This window comes from Doryrhamphus excisus, linkage group LG11, assembly GCF_037039965.1.
Source record: "Doryrhamphus excisus strain RoL-2023G ecotype Guam linkage group LG11, RoL_Dexc_Guam_v1.1, whole genome shotgun sequence".
NCBI lineage: Eukaryota > Metazoa > Chordata > Actinopteri > Syngnathiformes > Syngnathidae > Doryrhamphus > Doryrhamphus excisus.
The window spans coordinates 14,333,444-14,350,199 of NC_136367.1; the positions used below are offsets into that span (position 1 = coordinate 14,333,444).

Consider the following 16,756-nt stretch of genomic DNA (forward strand, 5'->3'; position numbering starts at 1 on the left):
CCATCTGTAGTAATAATGTAATATCACGTATTGCTATATTGCCTTTTTGTATGCATTGATAGTTTGTGTCATTGTGACCTCATAGTTGTGGTATTACAGTGTGGGTGCATGAATCCTACACTGAAGTCCCAAGTATGAAATGCACCGCCGACCACAGGTTGTTAGCTATTTTTAACTTTGCTGTAGCTGACAGAGCACATAGTTTGTAATTGTCAATTTTGTGTTGCTGCGGGCTGCAAATGTCCCCCGGGTCGCACTTTGAACACAATTGAAGTCATGCTTCTGTTGTCCAATATGCTTCAAGCCTGGAGTCGATTCCTTGCCACCATATTTTAAAATGATGGTGTTTGGTCATTGGACAATGGAAGCATGTGATTGATGGGAGTCCACTGACAGAGTATTTACAAAAAGCTGCACTTTGCACCTTTCACTCTCACCAATGAGTTCCATGAGTAAAATATAGACAGGATATATTTTATATATGTATCAAGATATTAATATCAATACATGTTGTACAGTGGATCACCTCACAGTTTTAGCATCTAATCTGAATGAAATGGCCAGCATGGTTGATTAGTGGTTAGTATGTTTGCCTTAGGGCTGCACGGCGGTGTAGTGGTTAGCACGCAGACCTCACAGCTAGGAGACCAGGGTTCAACTCCACCCTCGGCCATCTCTGTGTAGAGTTTGCATGTTCTCCCCGTGCATGCGTGGGTTTTCTCCGGGTACTCCGGTTTCCTCCCACATTCCAAAAACATGCTAGGTTAATTGGCAACTCCAAATTGTCCATAGGTAATGAATGTGAGTGTGAATGGTTGTTTGTCTATATGTGCCCTGTGATTGGCTGCCCACCAGTCGAAGTCGGCTGGGATAGGCTCCAGCATACTCGCAATCCTAGTGAGGATAAACTGCCCTGTGATTGGCTGGTGACCAGTCCAGGGTGTACCCCGCCTCTCATGCGAAGACAGCTGGGATAGGCTCCAGCACCCCCGCGACCCTCGTGAGGATAAGCGGTAGAAAATGAATGAATGAATGTTTGCCTTAGCTATGATTGGCTGGCCACCAGTCCACAGTGTACCCCGCCTCTCGTGCGAAGACAGCTGGGATAGGCTCCAGCACCCCTGCGACCCTCGTGAGGATAAGCGGTAGAAAATGAATGAATATTTCCCTCACAGTCAGGACATGAAATCAGTTAGAACACCTCTGTATGGGGTTAGCATGTTAGCATGACGGGGGCCCCACACGCCCACCCCGCAACACAGCTGGGGAACACATGACACATGCTGGGGAAAACTATGGGCTGCAGGGCCCTCCACAGGCCCGACCCGGCCCGCCATGGCAACCAGTCCAGCTCGCCCAACCCCCCAGGGGTGGCCCCCCAACACAGGGGACCCCACCAGAGATCACGCCGGACACTCTCCCCCACGTTTTTTCTGAGAAACGTGCTAGCCATGGCCGCCGCAATAAAACACGCAGAGCGGGTTGTGACCCCCGCTTTCAGAACATTCCGGGCAGGCACCAAAGCATCTGATCTTGAGTTTAACTTTATTTCCTCGCCTCCATCATCTGCAGAGAAAAGAAGCATGAACTTAAACAGTTTTCCTGTCGTCAACTATTTCCAATAAACTCGACCCAAAGAGAACCAAGATGATAAGAACTTTTTGGATAGACAAGCCACACAATTATTCATGCCGGTTACATTTAAGCCCATGGTGTACCTTTGAATCTCATCAATTTTCAACTCGTATTTTTGTGTTCCTGTCATAAAGTTCCAAGTCCCTTTTCCAGCAAGGTGATCGTGCTGTTGCCTCTGGCGATGGCTGGTCATCCATAATACATGACCAACCTTGTGCCAACACCAGGTGAGAGACTTGGCAGTTCAATCAATCCGACATCAACTCAGACCTGACATAACAGACAATTAATCCCAAGCCTCTGTGATGTTAAAGTAATTCTGTAATCTCATCAATTTTTATGTGATGTATGATGTCTGACTTTACACGGGTTGGAATTTGCTGTTGTTTACTCCCATCTGCTCAATGTAGGCAACACCCTGCCTGTTTGTTTTCATCATGTGTGTTTGATACGGTGTGGTAGGGGTGTAACATTATGCTAGAATCAGGGTTGGGTACGCATTTTAAGTTCAAGGTTTGGTTAGTTTTGGGTCAGGAAACAAAATGCAAAATTATTATAGAATTTTATTTTTATTTTTATTTTTATTTTTATTTTTATTTTTATTTTTATTTTTATTTTTATTTTTATTTTTATTTTTATTTTTATTTTTATTTTTATTTTTATTTTTATCGTTTTTATCATTTTTATCGTTTTTATCGTTTTTATCGTTTTTATCGTTTTTATCGTTTTTATCGTTTTTATTTTTTTATTTTTATTTTTATTTTTATTTTTATTTTTATTTTTATTTTTATTTTTATTTTTATTTTTATTTTTATTTTTATTTTTATTTTTATTTTTATTTTTATTTTTATTTTTATTTTTCAATGCAAATTGCAAATGCAATTGGAATATTTGGGTCCATGTATACATGGATAGTGATAACATTAACAGATTGACTGGCCACAACATTAGGTACACCTGCACAGGAGCAGCATCAAACATTTCTTCTACGTTCTCTTTCTGCTATTCCAAAACAAATTATACAAACACAATATATAAAATACAATATGCAGGGCGACTGAAGAAGAAACCAAATCAATAATATATATTTTTTTGATACGATGGTTTATTGCTCAAGATAAAGATTATTTTTAGCAATAAATTTCAACTCAAAACTGAAGGACATCCCTTTACACCGATCTTAGTTTTAGTGAAGGACAATATTATTACAAGAGTAGTAAGTTTTCATGGAGTGAAGTTTTTCGAAACATCAATACAATCCACACACACACACACACACACACACACAGCAGTGACAAGCATGGGTTGCCATAAAAGGAACGGTCTTTGTGACACAGCTCATGTGATATTGATATTGATGTTGCAAACATTCCCTCCTAAAATGGCTGTTGGTTGCACTGATGGCGTAAAGCTTAAATCAATGTGACCCTGAGTGTTTGTAAACCAGCAGTTCCAATCCCTGATGGCAGAGCAGCTCTGCTTTTTAAAAAAACCATTCGACCGAAACATGCCAATCTATAGCCTTCACATTTTTCTATGGGCTGTGAGCAAGGCCGTGTTAACTTCTTTATAGCATTGCTGCAGACTTCATGCCACGACTTAATCACTCAATAAAAAAAAAATATCCTCGTTTAATAGTGCTCTGGGTTTGTATAACAGCATTGAAACATGTTTAGGTATTGGGTAATGGGAATGGTTTAATTTCCAGTTCCACCTGTCGAAAAGGAGTAGGAAGAAGGAAAGCTTTTTAAAATGTTGCCCATCATTCATAATCCTTATGTGAAACATGAACACATATTTATTTTCCTTTTTTCCGCCGGGAAAATAAGTTTGGGTAGTGTTTTAAATCATCAAAATACAGCAAGATACTGCAAATATTACATGTTATGATCAATAGCCACGTATACATGGACCCAAATATTCCAATTTCATTCGAGTTATTTGCTCAAACAGAAAAATGTAACCTTTGTATACACCTCATTCCGAAGGTAAAGTGCCAATCCGAATGAATATATAATCGGATTCACAGGGGTGGAATATTCCTTTCCCCAATCCGATTGAGGTATCTTGTACCCGCTCAATCGGAAAGTTGTCAGACTGCGTTCTTCTTTGTGGTGTTTTTCTTCTTCTGTTGTTTATTAGCAGCTTTCGTGTGCGTTGGAGTTATTCCAACAAGTGAAAGAAAAACTCGAGGAAGTCGGTATCACGTGATGTTGGTGTTTACGTTTTACTGGGCATGCCCCATTGACTATTCTGGTTGATTATAATGGTACATGTAGACACAGGATTGGAATATTCCTTTCCATGTATACCATTGCTTTCGGAAAGGTCATTTGGAAAGATTCCATTCGGAAAGAGAAAACTCCTAATGTAAACGTGGCTATTGACAGCATTCTAAGTTTGTTGAAATAAACGTATTTTCTTGTGTTATAAGGCACAGAAAACGGAAATAAATGTGTTCATGTATCGCATAAGGATTGGGAATGATGGGCAAAATTCCCCAAAAAGTGCAGTTCCCTTTACATCCTATCCCCTACCTTATGTTACATTTTGATGCATATGGACACTTTTTGTCACTTACTTTTTATTTGCAAAATATGGGAAATTGGTGTGCCTACAAATGACGAGTGGGTACTAAAAAGTCTAGTGAAAAATACACATAGTATTTTATCAAATTACCATCATCTGATACTCATGGCACTTATTATTTAGGGAGTAGAGAACACTCATGGTGAAACAATTCTTTCTGTCTTTCAGTGGTGACCAGATTGGAAAATTGAGGTCAAATAATAGATAAAAATGACAAACTGAAGAAGGATCTCGGGTAGACAGACAATGGCCAACCACAATGAATAATTCATAATAAATCGACTTTAATCCATTGTAATTAATGTAATAGGAACATTTAGCGCTCGTCTGCGCAGCTGCACACTGCTTGGATTTGTCTTTTTGTTGAAGTATTTTGGAGCTATATGCAAATTTTGGGGGGTGTTTCATCATATACGATGGCAAGGAGTGATCACATTACAACAGTTGTATGACACATATGCGTGTCATAAGTGTCATATGCTCTGACCAAGCATGACGGAACATGGCCTACTTCTTCTCAGCATCCCAGGATCAGGAAAGTGTACCAGACATGAACACAGATAACACTCACCCAAACCAAAGTGGCCCAAGCATGACAGGATTGCAGACTGCACACATCGGTAAAGTACGGTTCTTTGACCTTTTTAGCCGTCCTGCCAAAAAACAACCAATGATGCCAATGATTTATAATACTATTTTTAAAATACCAAACGTATTGAACCATTTGTGCTAGCTGAATAATTATGTCGGCTTTGATACAAAGTAGAGTGGGGGTTTGTTTGCAATAGAGGGTTGCAGTGAAGTGGTGGAAAAGTGGTATTACAATACCCCTTTTTTTTGTCAGCACATCTTCGACATGTTTTTGTTTGATTGCCATAAGAAAGTTGATACAAACTGTTGAACTGTATTATGGAAAGCAGGAAGTGAACAAATGTAATAGTTACTGATTGTAAAAATACCAGATGGAGGGGTACGATTTTTAGTTTTCTTTACTCCTTTTGGACATGTGGAACTGGGAACTGATTATGGGATGCACTCAATTGTAATCCGATAAGATAAGAGATTAGATAAGATATGCCTTTATTCATCCCTCAGTGGGGAAATTTGCATTGCACAGCAGAGTACAGAATCAGTTAAGCAGTACAAAATACACAATATAGAAAAACAAACAATATAAAGCCCAAGTTTTTTCCAGAGTTATATACAAATACAGTATGCATATAATATGAAACGAGATTAGATATATGACCAGTCTATACACTGAGATCTTGAGTTAAAGTGAGTTTAAAGTGAGTTAATATGAGGTATTATGGAAATACTTCACATAGAACTTAGAATATTGCATTTAGAGCCCTTAATATTGCACATGCATGTTCAAATGAAGTAAAACCATTACCATTACCGTTACCATTACCAAAGCCAATTCAAGGACTTATACTCTGTAGCCCAGCCAAACTATAGAATTGTAAAACTTTACAACCCATTGTGGCCTGGGAGTTACCAAGTCTGCCCACCTTTGGGCGGGTTTGAGTACATGCTTAGTTCATGTTCTGTATTGCGTGTCAGTGAGCATCACTTCTGCTCTGTTGGGTTTGAAGCAGTCTGTGTCTTATGAAGCAGAAAATAAATGAATTTTGCTCAGGAAATGAAAGGCTATATGCTGCTTGGCTGCTTTAGTGTCCTTTTCCAAATGTGAAAGGTATCAACCTGGCCCCATACTGACAGAGAGAAAATGAGCTTCGGACTTGAGATGAATGTAATTTGTTGGACAGAAACTATTGAAAGAAGGTAAAAAAAGCAGAACAGGAATGTAAGTAAAAGTTGACTTAAGTCGAGTTGACTTAAGTCATGAATAATACAATATAGTAATTATATTTTTGTTTCTAAAGATATGTTTAACAGTGATTTCCCGTTCATCAGACAAAGGCCATCATTGTATCCGTCATATCTGAACCACTTCCCCAGTGGTAATTGAATATCCTGCCTTGACTCGCTATTATTTTCTTTGCAATCTACGGTATATATTCCTAATTTTCTCAAGTATTTGGAGAAACATGATGAATTGCTGCTACACATTCTATGCCACCAAATGAATTAGTCACACCTGAACAAGTACAAAAATGAGTTTTGCAGTTGTGCAAATGAAACTCTAGAAATGAAAGCAACTTGAAACCAGTTTAGTTTTGTGCAGTGTAAGGCTTATAATATGAAAATATATGCATGAACCAGCGAAGTGTTTAGAAGATATTTGAAACCTGCAGGTACAGAAAAAAAAGAGTTGTTTTACAATTTAAATGTATTTATTTGTGAAAATAACATAACTTTTTTTGGCAGTAGCATTAGGTTTTATTAGCATTGATGACATGTTAAAGCTGTGGGCAATGGAGGCAAATGTCTAAGCCTTATCATCAGCGCAACATATGACGTGCTTCCTTCTCCTATCAACTGGAATCTCTGGTTGGGAGAAAATCCAACTTGCCCTCTGTGCTCTGTGTCAGCGTCACTCAAACGCATCTTGGTTGTATACAAGACCAGCCGGCTCAGGGGAGACGCACCTGGTAGCACAACAAAGTTCTAAGATGTTCTAATGTCAGTGGAGCCGGAGACCACAAGATTAACAATTAAAGCCATGCCTGTCCATACCCGAGATAAGATCATCCAGGTGATACCATTTGTCCGTGAGGGAGAGAAACAAACATCAAATCCTTCCTGATGCTGGGATCCAGGTTTTGGGAATAGCATGTAGACTTGGATAAGTGACTATTATTTTTGCAACCACACTACGAACAGATCCGGTCTTTTGGTTAAAGTCACGTCAGAGGACCTTCGTTTGTAGTGGTCCGCCGTAGGACCTGATGTCAGACAGCTGCTGGGATCCAGGTTTTGGGAATAGCATGTAGACTTGGATAAGTGACTATTATTTCAGCAACCACACTACGAACAGATCCGGTCTTCTGGTTAAAGTCACGTCAGAGGACCTTCGTTTGTAGTGGTCCGCCGTAGGACCTGATGTCAGACAGCTGCTGGGATCCAGGTTTTGGGAATAGCGTGTAGACTTGGATAAGTGACTATTATTTCAGCAACCACACTACAAACAGACCCGGTCTTCTGGTTAAAGTCACGTCAGAGGACCTTCGTTTGTAGTGGTCCGCCGCAGGAGAGACCTTTGAACAAAAACATGAGAGTGACTTAGAACTGGTGGCGGAAGCTGCAGCAAGAAGACAAGCTGGAAGACTGAGGTGGGGTGCAGAGGCTTTTTTCAACAGTTCAGCCAGAAGGCTCCTGAAGGACTTGGCAATCAGTGGGCGAGCCTAAAGGAAAGCGATCAAGGTACTGGCGGGTGTACCAGAAATAAGTACCCACTGTCAATGAATATGGAGGAATTATTCCTTCTGGGTACCCAAGATGACTGAGAGAGGAACCAACAAGTCCACCACAAATACAGGTCTGATCAGTGGTGGTCCTCATCCTCATCGGAGGTTGTATTTTGATCATGGATGGGAATTGAACAATAACCGGTTCCCATTCCTTGCCCTGCCCAACTCAGGAGAACCAGTGTCTGAGAGACCCAAAACAGAATAAGCCGACAGAGCTACAGTTGCGTACTCCTTTCGAGCAGCTAAACACGAAAACCAACACAGAAAGCTTTTTAGATCTTCCAGAATCTGCACCTATTTCAGCTGTATTTTTTTTTGGATTTCTTGTTTCCGATGAAAATTGTCTGTTTTGATTTATTCCAGATGATGATGCAATGATAAACAGTATAGGAGTTGATAATAAATTATCTTTTAAGAGTTGGATCCCAAATCCAAACTGGAAGTACAGACTGGATAGTCCAAAAGTTACTGGACCTTACCTGGATTTGACTCGTATTTGCATCAATTCGGAAAGATTGATGCAAAGACGAGTCAAATCCAGGTAAGGTCCAGTTAGTCTGCCCAACTCAGGAGAACCAGTGTCTGAGACACCCAAAACAGAATAAGCCGACAGAGCTACAGTTGCGTACTCCTTTTGAGCAGCTAAACACGAAAACCAACACAGAAAGTTTTTTAGATCTTCCAGAATATGCACCTATTCCAGCTGATTTTTTTTAGATTTCCTGTTTCCCATGAAAACTGTCTGTTTTAATTTATTCCAGATGATAATGAGATGATAAACGGTATAGGAGTTGATAATAAGTTATCTTTTAAGAGTTGGATCCCGAATCCAATCTGGAAGTAGAGACTGGATAGTCCAAAGTTTCTCAAGAAAATAGGTTACTTCAAGACTTCTCTCAATGTTAAGTAGCTTTAGCATTTTTGCATTTCTACAACATCTGTAGATTTTTGTGGGACTACCAGACTCTGGTGGTAAAATCTGGTATAGCCAATGATTGTGGTGAGAAATGAGAAAATCACAAAAGAACAGTTTTGCAACACCCCCTGAAACCGAACGTTTTGGGCCATCCCAACTTATTTCAGGGTTCACCCCCAAATGCGAAAAACTAGAAATTATTTGAAACTTTGGCATCATTTAAAACGAGAATACAACATTTTAACTTCATTTATAGGTCAGAAAAGTGGAAAAAGCACAATAAGTCCTCTTTAAGCAATGCATGTTTTGTTTTCCTAGTAAAATATTGAATGGAAGTGATCTGCTGTTTGTCGTTATATCCAATAGAACAAGTAGTCATTTCCTGTTTGTCTTGTTGCTGTTATGGAGTCTCTGGAAAGAAGAACAATGGAACCTAAGTGACAGGTTGATAGCTCAGCTCTCATATCATGGCCGCTCTGTCACACTGAAGGAAGCCATGTCTTCTGTCTTCTATTCAGGACTTCCATGACAGGAGTATAAATCTCAAGGAGCCCTGCTACCATTACAACGTCATCCTTATCTGTTAGAAAGTCGATTATGGGGCTGGAGCACTGGCATGGTTTGATGTGTGGTTGGGTTTTATTGGCTCTATTAGCAGATATGAACCACTTAGTCCTCACTGTGATTCCAAGTAATGCTAAGGCATTAAAGTGTTTTTTTTTTTCCACATCTTCTTTTAGTCCTCGCTGTTCGAGAGCGCTGATGTTGTTTGATGGGGAAGAAGGAAGAACATTTGTCCATTTGGTTTACAACTTTGTCAAATATTTGACATTTTTATGTTATTCCTATTTCATCTTGGATGACAGGTACATTTACTACGTTCTCATTGAGATACTGCGTGTATTTGTAATTAAGGTGCTTAGAAATCCAATACTAACATTTTAAATCTGTGATAATTATTTTGCACACAGACAATATTGTATAGTGATATACTGGAAGTGTGTGTGTGTGTGTGTGTGTGTGTGTACAGTCACCCCTCATTTATCACAGTTAATTGGTTCCAGACCTGACCGTGATAAATATATTTCCTCGAGGTAGGGTTCCTTTTTTTTGTCCTTTTCAGCCATTGGGGATGTTACATGCTAAACAGATTTGTTCTCCTCTGTTATATACATTTATATTTGACTTTATTTGATGTTTTGTTTTTGTGCAAATTGAGTGGAGTGGCCGTACCGGAGCAGGAGGGGATAGAAAAGAAGCGAAAAGAAAACAGAGAAGGGATTCAGGGACAAAATGACAATAACAAAACAACAAAAACCAAACAGGAATACGTCAGCAAATGTCTGTGATGGGTATAAAAAACATAAATATATAAAGCATAAAAATAATATCAACAGTTGCAGTGATAATACTGAATTGAAGGAGACAAATATATTAGTGGTAAGAGTAGTAAAGAAAATCTTAACCATGACAGTTAATAGAATGACAATAACTGTAATGCACACAATTGTAATAACTATAATATTAATACCGGCTTCACCATCACTGTAATAAAAGTAATCATACCATGGATAGGTCAGAGAGTTAGAAGGGGAAGTACTTATGTACTGTAAGTGTGTACATAAATGTGCTCAAATGTGTAATTGTCACAATTACTGTACTTCACATCGAACAACAACAATTATTTGTCCGTGGTTGATCTTAAGGGTTGGTGACTGCTGTATCAGAAGTTCTGAGAAATTTGACAAAAATTATTAATAAATTACTACACTTCAGTTTGATAGCGAGGAAATTTAGATTTATGACTGGCCTCCTTTTGTGTACAGATCAATAGTTTATTATTATTAAATAGCGCTTAATTACTCCATATTGTTGTTAGTTCTTTCACTGTACAATGTCGATATATATAGTCCAAATGGGCACTGTAACTATTATCAGTTTCTTGTATTGATATGATGATGATATATGATATGAGAGTGCTCCGGTGTCTGCAAAAAAAAAAAAAAAAAAAAGACCCCAAACAGATTATTTTCGTTGTGTCGCACAGCTGACAGATACAGAGCTGCAAAGCACGACCCGAGTGTGAGCCTACAACAGGATTTCAACCTTAACTTCCTGATCAGCTCCATCAGTGAAAGCAACCATAAATAACTGGAAATGGACGAATACCATCATGTTGCATCTGACATTCCACATGGAATAAGTCTAAAACCATACTGCATTTTTTTTTTGTGATCTTGTTATTTTCTGTGCCCTCTATTGACCTTCACAGCTGAATAGACACTAATCTGCCATTTTTATATGTGAGCTGCTGTAGATCCCTCGGATCCAAGAAATGGCTCATATGTCACTAAAATTAGAGCGAAAGGGAGGCAAAATAAAAGTGACCGAGCAGCCTGACCTAGTCATCCGCTATCAGTGCCTGCTGGGATACATGCCAGCAGATATTCGTCACAGTTGACTTCTGTCTCGTTTCCTTTGGCTGTGAACTGTTCTGCATCACGTGCGACTTTTACACTTCGGTGTTGTCGACATGTATGCACGCTGTGATCGTTGAGTAATCATTGTTTGAATATATGTGCCCTGTGATTGGCTGGCCAGTCCAGGGTGTACGCCGCCTCTTGGCCGAAGACAGCTGGGATAGGCTCTAGCATGCCCACCACGGTAGAGAATGAAGAGTGAAGCTGTTCAATTTGAAGCAGAAAGTGGCGAGGAATTACTATATTCCCAATATTGTTGCAAATTATATTATGATATAACAACAACACACTAACTCTAAAAAGACAAAATGTTTGCCGTTATATAATGTTTTGTTGTGTCATTTTCTTATGAAACACATAATTTTATAAAGTAGTCCCTCATTTATCGCAGTTAAGTGGTTCTTAACCCCATCCTGCAAACGAGGATTCCTTCTTTAAAATTTGAATACTTTTGTAGATATGGCATAGAAAACCTGTTTACAACATTGTAAATGTGCTTTAACAGCTTTGCATTCATATTACCCAATATGGCAATATGAAATATTACTATAATAAGTGAAAACGAAACAAGGTGTTCATGCAAAATGAATAATCTATATGCTGAAACTCAACCAGAAGTGATAATTTTATAAGATGTTAAATTATTGGGAGGGCTGCGGGGGGTGCTGGAACCTATCCCAGCTGTCAATATCAACAATTTGGAGTCGCCAATTAACCTAGCATGTTTTTGGAATGTGGGAGGAAACCGGAGTACTCCCACACACAGGGAGAACATGCAAAAAGATGGCCAAGGGTGGGATTGAACTCAGGTCTGCGCGCTAACCACTCATCCACTGTGCAGCCCTTAATATTAACACTTCTGAACTAAACTAAACAATGAATAATTCCTCAGTCTAAAGGTTATACTATAAGGTTATACTATAAGCATTTTTTCTAACATATCTAGAAATATGATTTCCATTTCTAAACACTTTTTTCTCCCACAGCTTCCATAAAAATGACATGCGCATGCGTCATGGCCAATTATCCGAATTATACGCTATTAGCTTGACACAACATAGTCAGAGGCAAACGGCAACTAGCTGGAGGAGGTGTTCTTTATATGCAGTGAAACAGCTTGATACTTAACACTCTTACTCCACAATACACACCAACAATACACACCAAGAGCTTAGCAGCCCAAATGCCTCCCTCATGCATGCAACCAAAAATAATACAAAAAAAACACACAAGAAATACACAATGTCACTGTAACACACAGATTATGCATTCATTCATTTTCTACCGCTTTTTCCTGGGTGCTGGAGCCTATCCCAGAGAGGCGGGGTACACCCTGGACTGGTGGCCAGCCAATCACAGGGCACATATAGACAAACAACCATTCACACTCACATTCATACCTATGGACAATTTGGAGTGGCCAATTAACCTAGCATGTTTTTGGAATGTGGGAGGAAACCAGAGTACCAGGAGAAAACCCATGCTTGGCAGAGGGTGGAATTGAACCCTGGTCTTCTAGCTGTGAGGTCTGCGCGCTAACCACTCGACCACCGTGCCACCCACGGTTTAGAAGCCCAACAGGAAGCTACCCATCATGCCTTGTGTGTTTTGAATTAGTATATAAAAGTAGTACACTCTATGGATGAGTATTTTCATGTATATTAATGTGTAAGCATTTCTTTAAAAACCAACATCATATGCGTGGTACAGTTACATTGCATGCTTCAACTGTGTTATTTTTGTTGCACCGTGAGTGAGGTAGGCATTTTAATTTTTGGGGGCTATCCAAGCAGGCATCCTTAATACCGTCAGGTTTCTATCATTTATTGCTTTGTCTATAAATATGCCGCTCTGTCCCTCAGGGTGGGATGATCGCCCTCCTGCTGTCCATCCTATGCCTGGTACTGATCCTTTACACTCGCCGGCGCTGGTGTAAGCGTCGCCGCATCCCTCAGCCTCAGAAGAGCGCAAGTGCCGAAGCGGCAAATGAGATCCATTACATACCCTCCGTGCTGATGGGAGGCCAAGCCCGAGAGAGCTTGAGGAACTCCCGGGGTCAGGGCCCAAATTCCAGCGGAACTCTCAGCATCCGAGAGACGCCGATTCTGGATGGGTACGAATCAGACTGGGACACATGATCACACATACGAAGACAGTTGGGGATACTTTTATCTGATTTGTGAATGTTATGATATCTGCAGGTACGAATATGACATCACAGACCTTCGCCACCATCTACAACGAGAGTGCATGAATGGAGGTGAGGAATTTGCCAGTCAAGTCAGCCGAACGCTGGACTCTCTGCAGGGCTGCAATGACAAAAATAATATGGACCTCACTCCTGGTGAGTTTAGCGTTAGCTCTTTTCCTTGTTTTGTCCAAGTCAAGTGAAGATGAATGGAGCACAGATGACAATGATTATTCGTTATACCGCTCCTCACGAGCCTATCCCAGCTGTCTTCGGGCAAGAGGCGGGGTACACCCTGGACTGGTGGCCAGCCAATCACAGTGCACATATAGACAAACAACCATTCACACTCACATTCATACCTATGGACAATTTGGAGTCGCCAATTAACCTAGCATGTTTTTGGAATGTGGGAGGAAACCGGAGTACCCGGAGAAAACCCACGCATGCACGGGATGAACATGCAAACTACACACAGAGATGGCCGAGGGTGGAATTGAACCCTGGTCTCCTAGCTGTAAGGTCTGCGTGCTAATCACTCGACCCTATTCTGGATTTTTTATTATCATTTTATTTATTATTTAAAATAAATAAAATGAAAATATAAAATAAAAATAATAATATAAATAAATAAAATATAAAAAATTATATGTATTCATTATCAGTCAAAATATTGAACTTTTTCTTTTGCTTTTTTTTATCTCCTTTAAAAGTGACGCTCAAACCCACACATGCACGGGGAGAACATGCAAACTCCACACAGAGATGGCCGAGGGTGGGATTGAACTCATGTAGGATCTGCATATGTTTGGCTAGTTTATGGCCAGTGACTGTCAGCTGAGGCCACAATATTCTTCCAATCTCAGAAAAAACTGAAAAAATTGTTCACTATTTAGATAACAGTTATACACCTCTTCACCCAATGAAATTTGTCTTTAGAGCTGTAAAAAAAAAAAAAAATTACAAAAGGGTATAAAAATCCCAATAATCCATGAGTGAAATGGACCGATACCAATACCGATACAGATACCAGTGTAAATGTTTAAATGTACTACTAGCTATATTAAGGGCCAGCAAGCTTTTTTCTTGCCAGAACTCCCTTTAATCAATGAAAATGGCCAACTTTGCTGACAAGAACTAATACCATCACACACATTCACAAGACAGAGCTTCACGGCACAACACGTCACATTGTTGTGACTCAGCAACCCTACAGCCGTATGCTACAATTGCTACTACATATCTTTGGCTTTCCTGGTGGGTTATTTTGCAGTTGCACTAAAAAAACAAACAAAAAAAAAACAATTTTCAACACTCAGTGACGCAGTGCACTTGATGCTTCATGAAGTGTAAAGGACTATTTTATTCTATTCTATTCTATTTTATATAAATTGATTGATGCTGCTATTTTGTGTATCCTTGTTTCTAGCATTTGTTCTTTCTCCTCTGCAGTGATTGACAACACAAAGCTGGCGCTGATGAACAAATACAAAGACAACATCATTGCCACGAGTCCAATTGACAGCAACCACCAGCAGAACACCTTGCTTCCCCACAACACCTCCACCAGCCAGCGCAAACGTCTCTCCAGCAACACTCGGGGTGAGTCACTCACTCCCACTGATGTCGCTTTTTCACGGAGAGAAGAAAATATCTGCAATCTCACACCAGCATCCACCACAATCTTATGTGCTATACTGCCATGTTTTTATACTGTAACAGTTGAGGGCTTTATTTTGGCTTTTGTCTGTGCTTTATCCAAAATTGAACCATCATTTGGTGCTTTTAAAACCTTGGAGAAATAAATACAGCTCTCTATTTTGTTGATGCTTAAAGCGGTGGCCATATTTTGTGTTGCTGTGGAGATTATAAGGATTGCACAACATTGCATGAACTTAGACAGACGGCTGAGAGACTAATTTCCATGCCATAAGAATGGCCCACATTATTTTCCAGACAATGCACATTCCCAATGCTAACATGAGTTACTATAGCTTACGATGTCAACTATATTAAAGATGAACTACACTTTTTGGAAATTTTGCTCATCTTTCCCTTTTCTGGACATTCTAGCACAAGAAAACAAGTTAATATGAGCTAGCTAACAATGGACCTCATGGGAAGAACCTATATTGACACTAAAGCCCTCACAAAAAAAACAAAAAAAACGTGAACAGTGTTCTACTTACGTAATGGACTCCTATATATCCTATATCCTATATATCACGATATTGACACTATATGTATATTATTATATATTATTGACACTATATTGACACTATGGTACCCATTATGTCATTGGATGGTCATATCACCTTGTACTTTGGTACAAGGTGCATTATTAAAAAAAAACAAAACCTTAAACTGTATTATGGAAAGCAGGAAGTGAACAAATGTAACAGTTACTGATTGTAAAAGTACCAGATGGAGGGGTAGGATTTAATAAGCTTTGCTTCTTCCTACTCCTTTTGGACATGTGGAACTGTGAACTGATTATGGGATGCATTCAATTGTAATCTGATGCATGTTCAAATGAAATAAAACCATTACCATTACCATTACCATTACCATTACCATTACCATTACCATTACATTACCATTACCATTACCATTACCAAACTGCTGGTAGGTAGGCCTCCAATACCTACAATTCCAATCATCGTTTATCAATGCTGCTTATCCTTATTAGGGTCGCAGTGGGTATCAGGGTATGTTTCAGCTGACGTCAGGCGAGAGGCGGGGTACACCCTAGACTGGTGGCCAGCCAATCACAGGGCACATATAGACAAACAACCATTCACACTCACATTAAAATCTAAGGACAATCTAGAATCGCCAATTAACCAAACATACATGTCTTTGAAAAGTGGGAGGAAACCGGAGAACTCACGCAAAAAACCCACAAAAACCCACGCATGCGAGCTGAGAATCGAACCTGGGTCTTCCCGATCTCGATCCTGATCTCAATACAATTCTCAAATACAAATACAAATAAAATACAAATAGAATACATACAAATTAAAGGATGTCATCTCCATTATAATTAGTCGACCGCTGCCTGCCTGTTTTCGTCCTGTACCGGTCTGCCTACTCTGTTTTTCTGCAAGTCTGTCCACCATGGCCCCACTCACCTCTGCTTACAGCTGCCCTAACTGTTGGATTCTCCTTGAAAAAAAATCCACAAAGTGAAGGAACACATTTCCACAATATGCAGGGTCTGTGAGGCTGAACTCCTAATGGACGCCATCACCTCCCGTCTTCCTTCTCCACGCTCCGTATCAAACACTCCTCCAGCCTCCTCCGCTGCCTCAACAGAAAGTTGAGGCTTTTGATCGGCGGAGTAAATATTAAACCGAACACCACAAAATGGTCTGCATTCATAGTGCCATGCACGGAAAGTCTCCACGTGCGCCTGACACCATTCCTGATCAAACAGACGCTCCTCACGCTGTCTCCCGACACCCCAGGCACCCTGCTGAAACAGGGGGATAAACCAAAGTCCTTGGTGACCTCCACTCCAGCTAAACTGCCATCCTGGCACCAAGATTATCCTTGCCTCTTCATTGTGAGT

The 16,756-nt window shown here is 39.9% G+C and overlaps 1 protein-coding gene across 5 annotated transcripts in view; it reads left to right on the forward strand.

The window, feature by feature from the left end:
* The window catches only part of astn1 (astrotactin 1), a 275,092-nt gene that overhangs the window by 46,554 nt on the left and 211,782 nt on the right, over positions 1-16,756 (forward strand). For all 5 annotated transcript variants that reach the window (XM_058065280.2, XM_058065281.2, XM_058065284.2 and 2 more), the window contains exons 3-5: positions 12,860-13,110; positions 13,199-13,341; positions 14,638-14,787. In XM_058065280.2, the coding sequence (XP_057921263.2) occupies positions 12,860-13,110; positions 13,199-13,341; positions 14,638-14,787 (544 nt within the window). The remainder of the gene's footprint in view (positions 1-12,859; positions 13,111-13,198; positions 13,342-14,637; positions 14,788-16,756) is intronic.